The 16,911-nt window shown below is 44.2% G+C and overlaps 1 protein-coding gene across 4 annotated transcripts in view; it reads left to right on the forward strand.

The window, feature by feature from the left end:
- The window catches only part of LOC311360994 (myosin IXb), a 33,597-nt gene extending 16,983 nt beyond the window's left edge, over positions 1 to 16,614 (forward strand). The window contains exons 18-42 of one of the 4 annotated variants that reach the window (XM_084481161.1): positions 1,165 to 1,245; positions 1,390 to 1,500; positions 1,643 to 1,765; positions 2,293 to 2,442; positions 4,428 to 4,573; positions 4,934 to 5,011; positions 5,664 to 5,927; positions 6,209 to 6,290; positions 7,743 to 7,940; positions 8,850 to 8,950; positions 9,034 to 9,098; positions 9,396 to 9,586; positions 10,081 to 10,188; positions 10,474 to 10,644; positions 10,899 to 10,931; positions 11,020 to 11,131; positions 11,417 to 11,490; positions 12,774 to 12,966; positions 13,425 to 13,553; positions 14,119 to 14,224; positions 14,426 to 14,557; positions 14,859 to 14,982; positions 15,085 to 15,188; positions 15,375 to 15,499; positions 15,856 to 16,614. In XM_084481161.1, coding sequence (XP_084337287.1) covers positions 1,165 to 1,245; positions 1,390 to 1,500; positions 1,643 to 1,765; positions 2,293 to 2,442; positions 4,428 to 4,573; positions 4,934 to 5,011; positions 5,664 to 5,927; positions 6,209 to 6,290; positions 7,743 to 7,940; positions 8,850 to 8,950; positions 9,034 to 9,098; positions 9,396 to 9,586; positions 10,081 to 10,188; positions 10,474 to 10,644; positions 10,899 to 10,931; positions 11,020 to 11,131; positions 11,417 to 11,490; positions 12,774 to 12,966; positions 13,425 to 13,553; positions 14,119 to 14,224; positions 14,426 to 14,557; positions 14,859 to 14,982; positions 15,085 to 15,188; positions 15,375 to 15,499; positions 15,856 to 16,202 — 3,348 coding nt within the window. In that variant the 3' untranslated portion in view covers positions 16,203 to 16,614. Of the gene's footprint in view, positions 1 to 1,164; positions 1,246 to 1,389; positions 1,501 to 1,642; positions 1,766 to 2,292; positions 2,443 to 4,427; positions 4,574 to 4,933; positions 5,012 to 5,663; positions 5,928 to 6,208; positions 6,291 to 7,742; positions 7,941 to 8,849; positions 8,951 to 9,033; positions 9,099 to 9,395; positions 9,587 to 10,080; positions 10,189 to 10,473; positions 10,645 to 10,898; positions 10,932 to 11,019; positions 11,132 to 11,416; positions 11,491 to 12,773; positions 12,967 to 13,424; positions 13,554 to 14,118; positions 14,225 to 14,425; positions 14,558 to 14,858; positions 14,983 to 15,084; positions 15,189 to 15,374; positions 15,512 to 15,855 lie in introns of those variants that run through there. The other 3 variants (XM_084481159.1, XM_084481160.1, XR_014638532.1) reach the window with 3 other exon arrangements.
- The last annotated feature ends 297 nt before the right edge of the window (positions 16,615 to 16,911 follow it).

The following is a 16,911-nucleotide window of genomic DNA, read 5'->3' on the forward strand; positions in this document are numbered from 1 at the left end:
ATGCTGTGGTATCACTCATTTAGCACCGCCATCCTCCCAATGGAAAGTCCAACGCTACAAACGCACAATTTTCACAGCACAACTATTCGACTATTAAAGACGACATTGCCTAAATGTCTTTCTATCAAAGTTTCGAATTGTGAAAGATTCTAGGTCCCCGCCTAGTAAACAAGTACAGGTTACCGTATAAAGTTCATATCCTCAGCAATTGAGGTAAAACATTTACATTTATTGCAGTCAAAGAATTAAATAAACCTTTCCTTCCTCAACGATTATGAACATAAGTTGAATTTAACAAGCTGAAATCCGGGTGGGACTGTACTGCCCATGTATGTAGCTGATCACACACCTGTAAGGTCTCTCAACAACATACACACACCTAGGAGCTATTGAAGACTAGGGTAAGAATTTCATTTAAAATATGTCAAAAGAATACTATTGTTCTACTAAAAGTTTTAACTAAATAGGATGATCGTATGATAGTGTAATTCATATTCAAGTTGTAGGTCAACCATTATTAATTATGTTTAACTGTTCAGACCCTTTTGAGTTTGAATATACTGAACTCTCATGCCTAATTTCTACAATATATATATATTAATTTGTTTTTTTATGCCTTGATTTCATCCTCATTCATGGATATTCCTCAAATCTAGATATATTGTCTCTAAACTGTTTTTTTTCCATTGTGTCTGGTCAATTCATTTGTGAAAGTATATTTAAACCTTATTTTCTGAGGTTGTTTTGATATGATATTGCTTATTAAAGTATTTTGTGTGATTCATGTTATTGGCTACTGAAGCTATTGTGTTTTAAACCTTCAAACTGTGTGCCGTGTTCCTCCTATAGAGGCAGTTAAAGTAGCATGAACGGAGCAAGGTGCCTGTATCTTAAATGTCATTGTGTTGCTGTTGGAAATACAGCAGTTGTTTGCATGCTACATGGAACCTTGGAGCCTTCATTCCAACACCTTATTTTTGTTGTCTTACTGCATTTTATTTTATTATTTGTATATTCTAGAAATTATTCTGCGTAATAAAATGTTTCTTGCAACTTTAATTGTTCATGTTCTTGTAGACATGTTACAATGAAGACCCTCGGCAGTACAACAAAGATGCTGATTTGAAGGCATTGACCGATGGACACATGTGCTTGTGTTTATAGGCGTCGCTCTGCAACCTCTTGGAGACCATTGGAAAGGCAGAGCCCTTCTTCATCTGCTGCATCCGGTCCAATGCTGAAAAGGTAAATCTGACCTCACTTGTTTCTAAGTCTCTCCATCTGCTACTGTGAAGTTTTGTGGTGTCAGTGAGTAGTTCATTTTGTGGAACTGGGGTACAGTATATAATAACATAATGCGGTGGTGCGTGTGCAACATGCTACTTGCAGAGGGAGATGTACTTTGATGAGGCGCTAGTGCTACACCAGATCAAGTACTCTGGCATGCTGGAGATGGTTCTCATCCAGAAGGCCGGCTTTGGAGCCAAGTACACCTTTGAGGTTTGGTTTATATCATTACATCTAGCCGATGAATACCGTTAACAATGCAAACATTGCAAAAAAATGTATTTCGAAATAAATACAAATAACCAAAAAGGACCTTGATAAAAACTGTTACCTTTTATCTTTTTCAACGACAAAGGAATTTGTGAAGAAGTTCTGGATATTGATGCCGAAGGAGGCAGCGGCAACATCAGAAGATATCACCAAGCTCTTCCAGAAGATGGGTGTCGACCAGAGTACCTATCAAATGGGAAAAACCAAGGTAGCAATTATTGAATGTGCTTTATATGGCTTTAATGTGCGTTTGGTAAGGTTTGAGAGCGGTAATTTGAGGTTTCTTTGTTAAGACATCCCTCAGCCATTCATCCCTCAGCCCGTGAAATGTGCTGTGAGAATATCAGCCCCGGGTGACAGCACCCCTGCCTTTGTATGAAACTATTGTGATTGTAGCTCACTCCCCGCTAAGTTCTGACCAATCAGGGCATCTCCCGCCTGATTGATTCGGTGAATCCACCTTGCCTGTCAATCACAGGTGTGTGAATTCAACCCTTCTCAATGGCGGAGAAACGTAGGGTGAGTGAGAGGGAGGTAGCAGAAATGGAAGGGTTGTTCATTTTCAAAATCGTATATGCTCTTTTCTTCTCTTTCTCTCTACAACTCTCAAATCGTACATACAGCAGCTTTACGGTTCTGAACAGGGGATTATGTGCAGTGTTTTTCTGTTAACAAGGGACGTGCTGTATGGACCATGAGGTAAGTGGCGTCCCATGTTTTTCTTTCTCCCACCAGGTGTTTCTGAAGGAGAGCCAGAGACAGCGACTTCAAGAGACTATCAACAAGGAAGTGATGCGCTCCGTCGTCATCCTGCAGCGCTGGTTCCGCTCCTGCCTTATAAGGGTGCACTTCCTGAACAAGAAAGACGCAGCCCTGCTCATACAGGTATACAGGCCGAGAGAACCGCATTCAGTCGGTGGAACGTGGCTTCTAAAGCACACTCGCATTGCTTATTGTTGCCTTGTTATTAATGACGCACAGAAAAACCATATAAACAATACACAAGCCTAAACATTTCTATATATTTATACACCACAAACAAACTTGTGAACTATTTTATGCTTCAAACATTCAGTGCCAAAAACCATTGATGTAACAGACAATATAACATTGCACAAATAAAATACTCAATGCATTGAGAGCCAATTGTTTTAGTACGTAAATCGTGTGTGTGTGTGTGTGTGTGTGTGTGTGTGTGTGTGTGTGTGTGTGTGTGTGTGTGTGTGTGTGTGTGTGTGTGTGTGTGTGTGTGTGTGTGTGTGTGTGTGTGTGTGTGTGTGTGTGTGTGTGTGTGTGTGTGAGGAGAGGCAAGTACAACTTGCCTTAACTTTAGCAACACAGTGGAACACAATGTAACTAGTGCAACATCAACCTTTTGACTAATCAAATAAATTAGTCTTAACAGACAAAAAAAAAACACTGATATAATTATTTTATTATATTTTTTTTTTTCACATATTTTGTAGCAAACTCTTCACGGAACCCCTGGCAATGCGCCGCGGACCCCCGGTGGTCCGGGGACCCCACTTTGAGAACCATTGACCTAGAGAATGCAACCATAAATAGAATAGTGGTGTTTTCGCTGATAGACCTTCTTAGGATTACATACTGATAGACATCTAAAATAAAACACAAAAGTGATCACAAAGAATAATTTTAGTGACAACTATCCTAGAAATATTAAGACCTTTGTGCCGCTTTTCCACCGACAGTATCAGCTCGACTCGACTCCTCCAGGCACGTTTCCATCTAAAAAAGTACCTCTTCAATGTGGGCGGGTCGTAGAAAAGAACCTCTCCAACATGGGCGGGTCGTCATTAGGTTTTAATCACGGGAGACGCGATTCCCGGGGAATCTGATCAAGACTATTTCCTGATTCCCGGGAAAGGTTATGATGGGAAATAAAATAAAATAAAAAGCGCAATGACTGCGCGTCTATTGTTGTCATACGGTAACGTTGATGGAGGCAAAACTCGAGCCTTGGGAAAGGAACAACACTAAAACGAAACAGCGAAACGCTGATCCTCCGGAGCCGGTCCGTGGACTCCAGCCACGCCGGACGCACACAACCACGCCGGACACACACAACCACGCACAGCCTTACTCTAGCCCCGGGAAAGGAGCGACACACACGGCGAAACGCTGATCAGTGTCCCCCTCGGGAGCGGGTTCGTGGACTACAACCACGCCGGACACAACTTAACTTTGAATGATTATTCCCATTTACAGCCGCTGGCCAATCAGTTACCAGCAGCCTGTTTACGTCACACAAAAGTACCTACTTCGCTCGCTTGGAACCTCGACGGAGGTAGTACTAAAAAAAAGTACCTGGTACTAGGTACCAGGTACTTTTTTTGCCAATGGAAACACAAAAAAGGCGAGTCGAGTCGAGCTGGTACTGGCGGTGGAAAAGCGGCATTGGACTTAAGTAAATCCAGCAGGTGCCCCTTGCAGTGGGCATGTCCTGCCACAAGCTGAGTCAATCTTAAACTCAATCTTAATCTTAAACTGCGTAATAAAACAGAGTTCAACTTCAACTTCAAAGCACTTTATTTGTCCCCAAGGGGCAATTTAAAAGGGCGCATTACAGTAGCTTCAGGACACAATCAGCAAACATAAGCAGTATGCATACTGCACAATCAACCACAACCACAATCAACCAGAGTTGTTTGGTCCTGCTGTCGCTGGAGTTGTCAACATGAATATAAAAAGCACTGACAATGGTTAGCTAGTCATACTCCACCCATTTTATAGATAGCAGTTTGCTCACTATTCGGGCGGGCCGAAAACGGTTAATAATAGTAAATCACTAGAGGGAAATTTTAGCTGATTTTTAGCTTGAGCTGACCCAGAGCCTTTTTGTCTTTCAGCGATGCTGGCGTGAGTTTTATGAACACAGCCAAAGTCGAACGGCTACAATCATCCAAACAGCGTGGCACACTTCCCTGCAGAAGTCCGAGAGTCAGGATGAGGAAAGCGGGGGAGAGATTCCCCAAAGCCGTCCTGGACGCCAGAGGTAAGACACCCTGAGGGCTCCCTCCTCGTCTGCTGAGGTCTGGGAGAAACTAAGATTTGTTGTTAATCCTCAGCTGTGAGACTTGACCTCTGTTTTTCCACTGTTTGTACTACCCCAGTAATTATTATTATTTAATTATTTATTATTATTATTATTATCAGCTAATTTAATTATTATTAAATTAGCTATAGAAGATGGATTTTACATGGATATAACCGCAGCAGTAGTCATAGAACATTAAAAAAATTGGCACCGATACACATGTCACAGTGTGGTTAATAATAATAACAATGGCGTAGTCACGGATGAGTTCCATACATGTTGTCCTATTCCTAACTGCGGATGTGTCCTGTTTGCCAGCCTGGACAGGAGAGTGCTGCACAGACAGGATGTGGTGGAGCACAGCCCCAGCAGGAGCCCAGCGCAACTGGGAGACAGGTAACCATGAGACTGTGGCCCTGTTCACACCCGAGAGATATGTGGATTCTCCAACCGCTTTTAAATTGATTTAACTTGTAGGAGCAGATAACGACAGATCGGTGCTTGATATGTGCGTGGACGTACATGTTTCAGGTGTGCACCGCATCCATGATTTGCAGAATCTCTGGGCAGAGATTCACGCAGAGAACGTGGTGCAGACTGTGTATTTTTTTCTCAATCATGTTTAATAATAGAATTGCAGTGGCTAGGACTGTAGAATAGTAAACAAAAAGGTAGACACACGAGCTAGGCATGTGAGCATGTGGCATTCACTTGACGAGTCAATGTAGTGAACACAACTACCACAAGCGCTTTGGACCATGGTTGTTTGCATCTCTCGTACAACCTTTCCTGCCTGTGTACACTGAGAAAAGATCAAAGATTTTTTCTTGGTTGGATCTCCAATGTTCACTTCCTACTTGCGAGGCATCCCTGAGCAGGATGACTCACCCCATCTCATCCTTTACAATCTTCATCTACAATTCTACAGAATTAATTGTCCATTAAAAGTCCCTTTGGATAAAAGCGAGACGCTTTTCCAAAAGCGACCCCCGTCGACCTGCTCCACATCGTCGCCGGGCTCATCGTTAACTCCCCCGCTCTGTTGTAGTGGCGGGACCGGAGGCACGGGGAATCAGAAGGGCCGGGTGTCCCCTCCAGCCCTCACCAGACCTTTCTCCGTCCCCATGGACACCCAACAAGGGCCCTACACGTTGGACCCTTCCCCCTCCTCCATCTCCCTGCAGCGCTACACCAACATGGACAGCATCCAGCTGAAGGGCAAAGAGTGGAAGGAGAGACGGAGTGAGGGGGACAAGACGGATGAGTCCAGCCCGGAAAGACTGACTCCAAAGGAGTCAAAAGTAGCTTACCAGTAGGTCCTCCCCTTTAAACACTTCTTCAACAGGAGAACCTTGCGATGAGAAAGATTTGCTTACCCCCCTTTGGTCAGATTACATTGTGGTGCAAATGAGTCACGTTTCTCATGTAGTTGTTTGACTGCTGGCCAATCGCTATACATCTGAATGAATGTGACTCAAGTTTTTGGCTTTAAGATCTGGCCAATGTTTGTAAAATATCTGTCACCCTCGGCATTCCTGTATACATACTCCTGATTAATCTCAAACTTGACTGTGCTTTGATTCTGCCATCCAGGATCAGGGGGAAGTCCATGTCTGTGGATGAGTTGTCAACCAAACACTCGTCGGGCTCTGATAGCTCCCCTTCTTCCCAGGAGGTATCCTCATCATTTACCCTCACACTAACACACTTCACTTCATCAAATGATCACACATGTTAAAAGGGGTAGTTCGGGATTTTGGACATCGGACCTCATTTCTAAGTGAGCCAGTGTGTTATTTATCATTGGAGACCGTTTTCAACACTTTTCATTCAGTCCTTCTAGTTGCAGAAATCGCTGGTGCTAGGCTAGCGCAAGTCGAGGGGAACTGCTAGCCTGGCAATAAAAACAGTTTTACCCACTCCAAAGTACACCCGAGGCAAACCAATTATAATGCCTGATTATCGATGTAAATGTCTGTGTTGATAGAATAGTGTTAGAAATAAACTTACCCTTACATCGCATTGCATTTAGTTTATAATCCCTGTAGTTGGAAGCAAGATACGGCAGCGGCGGACTGATATTACCTGGAGTGGGCTTCTCTGTTTACCTTCTGCTGTAGTGAATTGGTTGCTACACCGGAGCAAAGTGAAATTCCGCCGCTGCTGAGAAAGTAGTCTCCCAAAATGTAATGTGATCATTGCAATACAAGGATAGTTTTTTATTTATAATATTATTCTATCAACACAGACATTTACATCGATAGTCGGGCATTATAATTGGTTTGCCTCGGGTGTACTGTGGAGTGGGTAAAACTGTTTTTATTGGCAGGCTAGCAGTTCCCCTCGACTTGCGCTAGCCTAGCACCAGCAATTTCTGCAACTAGAAGGACTGAATGAAAAGTGTTGAAAACGGTCTCCAATGATTAATAATACACTGGCTCACTTGGAAATGAGATCTGATGTTCAAAATCCCGAACTACCCCTTTAATGTTTCCAAGGATGGAGGATGTCAAATAAACTTGTTCATGACCATTTTACAGATCACATAATCGTAAAGCTGCTGTAGGTGAGATTCAAGAGTTGTAAAGAGAGAGCACAAAAGAGCAAAAGTTTTTTGTTTTTTTTTGTTTTTCAAACTAAACCCCTCCGCCATTGAGAAGTGTTGCATTTCACACCTGTGATTGACTTGCAAGATGGATTCCCCATTCAAGAGCCCATTTCACTAATAGCTGATGGATGCCATTTCTTACATATTACGTTCAAATTATGGCTCTTAAATCTCACCTACAGCACCTTGAAGGGGATTCTCGGTGGACTCTATAATAACCTGAGCTTTTACATTTGTACATTTCATGTGATTTGGGGTTTTAACATTGTGTCAGTGGCGGTTAGATGTTTGGATTTGCTTTAGAAGGAATTGTGTATTCTGTGTCATACCTCATTGGGTCTGTACCAAATGCTTACCTTCTGTCAGTGTGACAAGGTAGGATCCTGGGACATCAGCCTACATGATTTCTATTTCCTAATCTTTTCAATTCCTCATATTTTTTGGGGGGGTGCTGGAGGGGAGGATTTGTTTAGCGTTAGTGTTTCTCTGACCTCACCCGGCTCTCCTGGTCCCAATCAGGGCAATGTGAGGCAAAACAAAAAGCCCAGACGAAAACGTCGCTTAGCCTACGCGCGCAGCGGCGTGATGTTTAACTCACGGCGCTCCAGGGAGAGTGAGTACTGGCACTTCCCGTTGCCTCCCATCAGCCCCAGCAGCCCTAGGATGAAGAGCTCGGTTAGTAGTGTGGACATCTGGGGAAGCAGAGCAAAGGGCAAGGTACCCCTCACCCGGACCCACCCACCGGTGCCCCGTTCTGCACGCAGGCCTTGCATGCAGCGCCCTTAAGCCTCTTGAGCTTTTTGGGAACCCCCGAAACAAAAAGCGGTAGAAAGCGGAGCTTTGGCCTACGAATGAACGCCACGCACCTTGCCGTTTCTCTTTGCCGGCTGGCAGCTGGTTCCTGACTCGTTATGTTTATATGAAGTGCATGTTTTGCCGGCAAACTGTACAGTGTCAGGGCCCCAGTCCTCTGGAGGATTTGACATAACAGAAGCCGCTACACCCTCTGAGGTCTTTGATGTCACAACTGATGAAAACCATTTATTTTATTTTTATGTACGTGTCGCCATTAACTATATTCTTCTCCATAATACAGATATTTTTTATTTTTTTATTTTTTTTATCAGCTCTAAGGTGAAACCTGGAATATTCAAAAGCATATGGGTTATGGGTCCATGATCAAGTTTACTCAGACTAACACTGGGGAGTTGATACTAAAGATGGCAAATCATAATGATAAACACAGCAATGATAATCACTCTACTTACTTTGTTCGCAAAAGGTTTTGTGGGGAGAACAGCTTTGCATGATGTAATAACAAACCACAGGGCCAGAGTGTAAAAGATCTATGCCGTTCGCTTGACTCTTGGCTCTGTGCAATGTGGTCCCGTGGTGGTTGGAGAACTATGGGATGCTTCCGGGTATGATGCACGTTGGGTGCCCCCCTGAAGAGGGGGGCGCCGTGGTGGAGGGCCGTGGTGGAGGGGTGCAGTGGGGAGCCGTGGAGAGCCGTGGTGGGGACGCTCCCGTGCTGCTTGGTGGTGGGCTTTTTGGTGACTGCAAGCAGAATCAAAGTGAATGAGGCGTGTCTTTAACCGGAGACTGAAGCCTCTATGCCTTATTCAGTCATCAGCAGAACCCGACGGGAGCCGGTTCAGCCTGCCTCCTAAAAGCTCCCACGAGGGCTCCTCCCGATTGAGCCGCTCCAACCCGACCACCCCCGAGAGGTCTGCTCATACTTCGTTCATTTACCGGTATCGATCGTGTATATGGAAGTTGACTCTGTTTTCTTTTCTTTTTTTCCATCCAGGCCTTGGTTTCTCAACAAAATCTTGAGGAAGCGGGCGCCCCTACCGATTGAGGCCTGCAAGGAAGGTAGGCTGATCAAGCACAAAGGACAAAGTGTCCCTCAACAGTCCCAACCACAGTTTTGCTTTGTTGGTATCATCTTTACAAGTGGTTTAACAAAACACCTGTTCCAGCCCTGTAACACAAGCTCCAAATACAAACCAATCCTGAATAACTTAACTGGTGGAATGGGTATTGTTGTTACCACTGGGTAATATTAGTGAATATGAAACTGGAAAAAAAGAGGTTAGGAGGAGAGCAAGTAATGTGTTGCTTATTGTATGCTTTTAATGCTATCAGCCCTTTTTTCATTAATATCGTTAGAATCTCACGCCGCACTGGCCGTCTCCTCCCAACACCCGAACCAAAGGCCTGGTCGGGACCTTGTCCGTGTCCGCAACCCCAGCATCCTGATCAGCCGGGCCACGCGCGGCAAGCAACTGAAAGCCGCCCTGGACCGAGATGTGTCCAACAGCAAAGAGCTGCGGCATTTGGACGAGTTCCTGGGCACTCAGGTGAGGATGGGTTGGAGTTTGTTTAATTCCCGCCCACCGCATGCCACTGAACCGGAAGCAGAATTTGCAAACCATAAAATGGCCAAAGACAACGGAAATGTACAAGTGAAGAGCAAAGTGTGCGTGGTTTGTTTTACGGTTGGCGAGTTAGAAGGCCTCATCGCAGTGGGTTGGGTTTCCAGGGAAAGATACGTTGGACAACAGCGTTGAGTATTTGAATATGCGTTTATAATTTACAGTCTGCATTGTACTCATTATACAAATCATCTCATTAATGTGGGCTTTTCATGCCAAAATGTCAAACATTCCAACGTATTATATGTAATATATAAAATAGAAAGGCAGTGTGAAGGCAGTGTGAAGGCAGTTTTCTTAGGAAAAGCATGCAAGATACAAAATGTGCAACAATGTTTTATTAGAAAATCAAGCCCATGTCGTTAACCCAATGGTATATCACTAGCTGTAGAGTCTAACCTTCTTGTTTGGATGTGTAGGTGGTGGAGCTGAACACCAGGATAAAAGATCTGTCCGCTACAGAGAGCATCTTCCTCTCGGCCACCACGGAGTTCAGAGACATAATAAAGTGCATGTACGCTTACCCGGTGAGTTAGCCCGGTGGAAGCGGATGGCTTAACTGTAATTAACTGCTACATCTCTCAATGAGCTTGTCTAATGTCAATGTCACAACCATTTTTTACTTGCTTTTCGGAAGAACCCAACACCGACGCTTTTATGGTAGTTGAAGTTGAATCTTTGTATATATTCTATGGTAACTGGAAACAGCTGGATTAGCATGTCTGGTTGCGTTTTAGAGAAATCAATAGAAATCATTAAATGTACTTGGGTGTAGAGTACAATAAATCCAATATTTGCCTCATTATTAACAGAAGCCCCAGGTCAGCTACATAGACCTGCTGAAAGGTTACCACAACAAGGTGAACCGGCTAGCCAGCCCCAACCAGTTGTCGGAGGTGACGCTGGTGGTCAACCTGTTCCAGTCCATGCTGGACGGCTTCATCAGGGGTCTGGTCAAACAGGAGGAGGCCGAACCGGTCAAGGTAGGTAACAGACAGGGTTCAGGGGCTGGTTATTGATTGTTAGCCCTGAACAATGAACATGGATTTCAAAATATATTTTGAAATCATTTGATTGCCTACAAATGATTCTTATCATAATAATCATAGATAACTATTATTACACAGGAGATTTATATATGTTTAGAAACATGATGTCTTCCTCACTTCAATATTATTCACATTTTGAAAAGAAAAGATTGCCTAATTGCAATTTTTTTCTCTTCCTGGCCAACAAGAAAACCAAAAAGAGGAGAAAAAAGGAAAAATGTGTAAGTTGGATGATCTGATCCCCTTATTAGGAATTAGGATGATCTCTGGCATATTAATGACCCTGATGTATATCCCTTCTCCCTATAGATGGAGAACCCTCTGGATCACATGTTCAGCACCTACCAGGTCAACATCATGCAGTCCTGTGACCTGTGCGGCTCCTATATCTGGGGCATGGAGAAGGCCTACATGTGCAGTGGTAAGGAGCTGTAGACCCCAGACGTTGTATTTAAAGAGCCAGCAAACCCACTGTTTAAGCTGGAATTAAACACTATGAGATGAAAAAAAAGTTTATTTTAGTACTATTGTTGTGTATGAGCATTATAATGTGCGATTGTATAGGAAATGTGCCACACAGGTCTCCGGGAAGCCTTATGCTGAATTGTGACACAGACATTAAATAAATCATAAAGAAATTATAATGTAGCACTCCGCTTTGGACAAAAGTCAACTCAATAAATGTAATGTTATGTTTTTGTTTCAGCTTGCAAATTAATATGTCACAAGAAATGCCTGGCCAAAATTATCACAGACTGCTTGACACGCTGTGCAAGGAAGGTAGGTTGACGGTTTTGAAGATTGCAGAAGCTGCTTCTATCTAGTCATGTTTTTGACCCGGAAGTTACACAGGCCTGTGGAACATGCCTCAGGACTTGTTTGCAATGCCACTGACATGCACTACTTGATTATAAGTAAATATCAGCCTGTTGGATCTAGCGTTCCTTCATAATAAGCTTGTATTGGGTAATAGGACAGGAAATGTTAACCGGTTTGCACAAATGGAACTGAATGGAGGTTAACTTTGTTTAATTAAATACAATTAGTTAAATAAAAATCTGTAGAAAACCTACGGCACCTAAGTGCTGACAGGGTGATGAAATGGTCTTCTTGGGGTGTTGTCTTCTTGGGACGCCCACTTCGCGGCCTGTCTTTGACATCCCCAGTTATATCGAACTTGGCCTTCAGTTTGGCGAGGGTACTAGGGCTCACTCCAAATAATGCCGCAACTTGGTTTTGCGGAACACCAGCTTGAAGTTGCCGTATCGCAAGGGCCCTATCCAGATCAGTCAAACGCGGCATGCCGATTCTTGGAGCAGACACTTACTGACTGTAGCTGTACTTACAGGAGTAGGGCCCATGTTCACAGGTGCTGCCAATCAGGTGCCAATCAGGCACCTGATTGGCAGCACCTGGGGGTACCAGAAGTTCAAAACAAGTGTCAATAGCAACAGCAAAATAACCTGTTTGGCAATGGCAGAAAAGATTTGGCATGGGCGCAACCCACATACTCAGCGCTGCTGCTCATCCCACAAATGCATGTTCCTTAGAAATGGGGCACCATTTGAAAGGGAACTAAACAGGCTTTCCAACGGTATAAGATTCATTGCCAAAAAGAATTGTTACCACAGAGAAATAATCTAAAATAATCTACCAAACAAAATTTTTTTTGTGCTAAGTTTATATATATATATATATATATATATATCTCATTTTTTTTTATATATTGTATGTGCACATTCTGTTGTATCAAACTCCCGGAAAGGGCTAAAAAAAGCGAACTAATTTTGTTACATGGGGTGCGGCATGCATTGCCCAATCAGATCATAAGGGGAATACCTTCATTGCGTCGAAAAGGTCTTTTGTTGTTTTGTATGTTTCGTTACAACAATTGGTTCCAGCTGGGATTGTAAGCTGCCAATTCTAAGCTGCCGAACTATCGATTTCCCCCATGCTTATTCATTTGGGACGCAAGTCGCGCCTTTACCTAGGATATTAAAAAAGTCTTGATACATGGATTACATTTATATTTACTTCCCACACTGTGTGTGTGTGTGTGTCAGGACAGCAGCACGTCCGGCTCCCTGCACTTTGGGGTGGATGTGAGCGTGCTCTCCAGCCAGACCCAGCCGGTGCCCCAGGTGCTGGAGATGCTCCTGGTGTATGTGGAGATGAACGGCCTGGACACCGAGGGCATCTACCGCAAGTCAGGCTCGGCGTGCCGCGCCAGGGAGCTGCACCAGATACTGGAGACAAGTGAGACTGGGCCGAGATCAGAGTCTGTTTCGCCCGTAGGTTAGAACACAGATGTCCCCTTTCGGGGAGGAGGGATTCGTTTCCCCAAGTCTGGAGTACTCTTGAGGACCACAGCTCATCCCCCATGAGCTGTGGTCCTCAATGAGAGGCATCCGCTTTTATGCATGTTTTACTTTGTTGAGTTTCTTAAGAAAATAGTTGATGACATGATTGCCTGAATACAAGGTTAAAGTGCTCAAATGTATCATGTATCATGTGTAATGCAATCCTACAGAACTATAACTGATGAAGACGTTTCAGAGAACTTAAATTATGAAAAATATATCCATATACATGTATAATTGTTATAGGTAAGTACCTTAACTATAAGAGTTATACATGTATCTGGTGTGGTGGAAGTGTGGTGCTTGTCAAAGGAACACAGATCTGAAGCTCGATGTTTATTCTTTGTTTTTCAGATCCTGATACGGCCTGTTTAGAAAACTACCCCATCCACACCATCACAGGCCTGGTCAAACGGTGGCTCAGGGAACTCCCCAACCCCCTCATGACGTTCAACCTCTACAATGACTTCCTGCATGCTGCCGGTGGGGAATCACAGGCACCCATTCACTTCCACATCCACTTCTAATGACACACATACACTTGGCTTCTCCTTATGCAGTAAGCTATAAACACAGAGCACTTGACCTTTAACGGCACAAGCATAGCCCAGATAAGACATGAAGCGAACTTCTGGAGAAACAGATATGTCTGAAAAGTGCACGTTTGTAGAAACAAAACGTCTTCCCCAGATGGAGTTGCTGTTCTGTACCCAAGGAAACATGCCGAGTAGATTTTATTTCAAGCTCTCTTTTGAGGGATTTGTGATTAAAACTCCCACCTCGCAGGTGCCTTGTCTTGCCGCAGACAGCTGCTGTTTCCTAATGAGCCCGTCTGTCAGGAGTTAGATCAAGTGCCCTCACGTGGAGGCCTGAAGTGGTCGATAGTTGACAGGAGCATTGCTCATTCCCTATTCCTACACTGATTTCCTCAAAAGCCTCCTATGGATCCAACTGCCTATGGATTGTCCAATGCAAATTCAAACCTGCCAAAGCTTGATTATAACATTGATATGAATCATCATGTTCTAACAAATATGTTTCCCTGCAGAGTTGCCGGAAGAATCCGAGCGAGTAAGAGCCGTCTACCAAAAGCTTGACGAACTCCCTGAGTCGAATTACAGCACACTGGAGCGGCTGATCTTCCATCTTGTCAAGTAACGGCCCTCTTCTTTAACACTATGTTCCATTATCCCGTCTTGTGGCATTGCCAAACACTAAACACTAAACAACCCACAGGCCTGCGTGTCAACTGACACTGCTGGTCATTTTCTGGTTGGTTTGTGCAATGATTTTGTCATGTGACTCACTGAAAGTAGTTTCCATCGTGTGACAACTATCCGTGTCCTTCTCTCTAGAGTGGCCAAGGAGGAGAAACACAACAGGATGACTGCCTCTTCCCTGGCCATCGTTTTCGCCCCTTGCATCATGCGCTCCCCTGACGCCGACGACCCTTTCCTCGGCATGAAGGACGTGAACAAAACCACCCAGTGAGTCTCCCATTTCATCACCGCCTTAGTCACAGTATTATCATGCTGTTGCAAGGCCAACCCCATCGTTGCAGATCCACAGAGATATCGATCTCAGGGATGGAATACAGTCGATTCCTTTTATATTGCCTGACCAGACATTTGTTTCTCTCTCTCTCTTATAGTGTTTATAATATTTTCATTTGTCCTAGCTTGGAGAGGCTCAGCATACGCTTTTAGGCTGTAACAACAAATCCAGGTGTTGCACATAATACCTCCAGGTACCACATAGATGACTCATGTCGGCTGTTATCGTCTGCAGATGTGTGGAGGTCCTCATCACGGAGCAGCTCAGGCGCTACACAGAGAAGATGCAGAACATCAAGGAGCTGGAGTACGCCGAAACCCTGGCCATCAACCAGCTCAAACTGAAAAGGCAGAACACGGTGAGGGTCGATAATGGGGAAAAAACCCACACAGAATAGCGTATAAACCGTAGCTGATGATGATGTTAAAACTACCAACTCCCTACCCTGTTCCTTCCTCAGATTGCTGAGAAAGCTGCAGAAAAGGACGTTATGAACCAGATCAACTTTGACAATGACTACGAGAAGAGCCTCATTGAGAGAATCAAATCCATCAAGGAGGAGAAGTGAGACAAAGTTTCCTATTTTTGCATCCTTACGGAACCAGTTTGTTTGGTCTGATCGGATCTGATTCATGTAACCTTTTTTTAAACAATGCACTCTTTGAATTTGAACCTGAAATACTACAACTCTGTGTGTGTGTGTGTGTGTGTGTCTGTGTGTGTCTGTGTGTGTGTGTGTGGTGCTTCTAGGGAAGACCTGGCGTGCACGCTTCCCGACCTGGAGCAGGAGAACTCTGACGACAACCTGGACACCCAGTGGTCCGTGAGCTCCGACAGCCTGGGCTCCGACCGCCTGGGGAGCCTGGACTCCGAAGGTCAGTAGAGAGGTATGGCCCTTTCATGTTTCCCTTTTGGTTTCACACTAGAAGTCGGATATGAAAACAACCATGTTTCTAGTTTTGTTCGCCGGATTTTGGGGTTTGCGTTTAATACTCGTCGACAGGACCACCTGCCTGTCAGTCTGACATCAGTATTGACTCAAGGTGTGTGTGTGTGTGTGTGTGTGTGTGTGTGTGTGTGTGTGTGTGTGTGTGTGTGTGTGTGTGTGTGTGTGTGTGTGTGTGTGTGTGTGTGTGTGTGTGTGTGTGTGTGTGTGTGTGTGTGTGTGAGGGAGAGTTACACAGCCAAACCAGGTGCACTGACTGGCACTTAAGGTTCATCTTACTTCCAGGGAAATGTTCTGGAGCTCAATCGACGACGAGCCAAAAGCCTGACTGCCCCCCCAAACCCCCGGACCTGGCGGACAGAGTCAAGCAGAAGATGGGTCAGAAGGACAAGCCCCCTCCGCTGCCACTGACCGAACCTCCACCTCTAGACCCAGTGGCTGACCAGGCCGGCCCCTCACAGCCCGACCCGACTGACGCGCCCTCTCTCGCTGTAGCACCCACCCTTTCCGATGAGCCCCAGCTCAAAGGGCAGAAGATCAATGGGAATTTAGATGGCCTGGACATACCTTTTATAGACGAAGACACGGATAACGCAGACAAGGAACACTCTGAACAGTGCCCTGGCATATAAGATGGAGCAACATTTGTAGCAAGAGAATTGCAAGTGCTGTATTGCTGCGCCAAGAGAACAAGAACTGTGAATTCTCTGCCCTCCTGCCGATCCTATCTGTCATAATGAAAGCTGCTGGGGATTTAGTCCCGCAACTCTTTTTGTGTAGGCCTTTATGATGGGAGTTTTTGTAAGCTTTTTCTTCAGTGTTTTAAATATGTATGGTAACATGGTTTTTGTATGCATATTAGGGTACACATTTTCCTAGTTGTGTGACAATAACGGTAACGACCAGGCAATTTAATAATGCATGTGTCCTCTTTTTATGCTTTCCACATTTGGAATTAGCACCTTTTCAATTTGAGTTGGTACGGGAAATTTAAAGATGCAATATGTAACATTTCTGCATTAAAATACCTAACTGATACTGTTACATGTTGTCTGGTTTTGACTTCCAATATCCCAAATGATGCAAATAATCTTCAAACACAGAAAAATCTGTAGTTTTACTCAAGGTAATGACCCATTTGGTGAGGCTGCATGTCAATGGGGAAACCGGTAATTGAGTAGAGACTTAAATGAATGTGACCCATTAAATATCTATAGAACTTACTACGCTAGACGTTACTTGGCTATATGTACCAGGTATATTAACTTCTTTTTTTTATCAATCCAAGAGAATGACACCATCCACATTTGTTCTGTTTCTCATACATTTACTATTTTTTTT

Source organism: Micromesistius poutassou, assembly GCF_964030765.1.
Source record: "Micromesistius poutassou genome assembly, chromosome: 16".
In the NCBI taxonomy this organism is placed as follows: domain Eukaryota; kingdom Metazoa; phylum Chordata; class Actinopteri; order Gadiformes; family Gadidae; genus Micromesistius; species Micromesistius poutassou.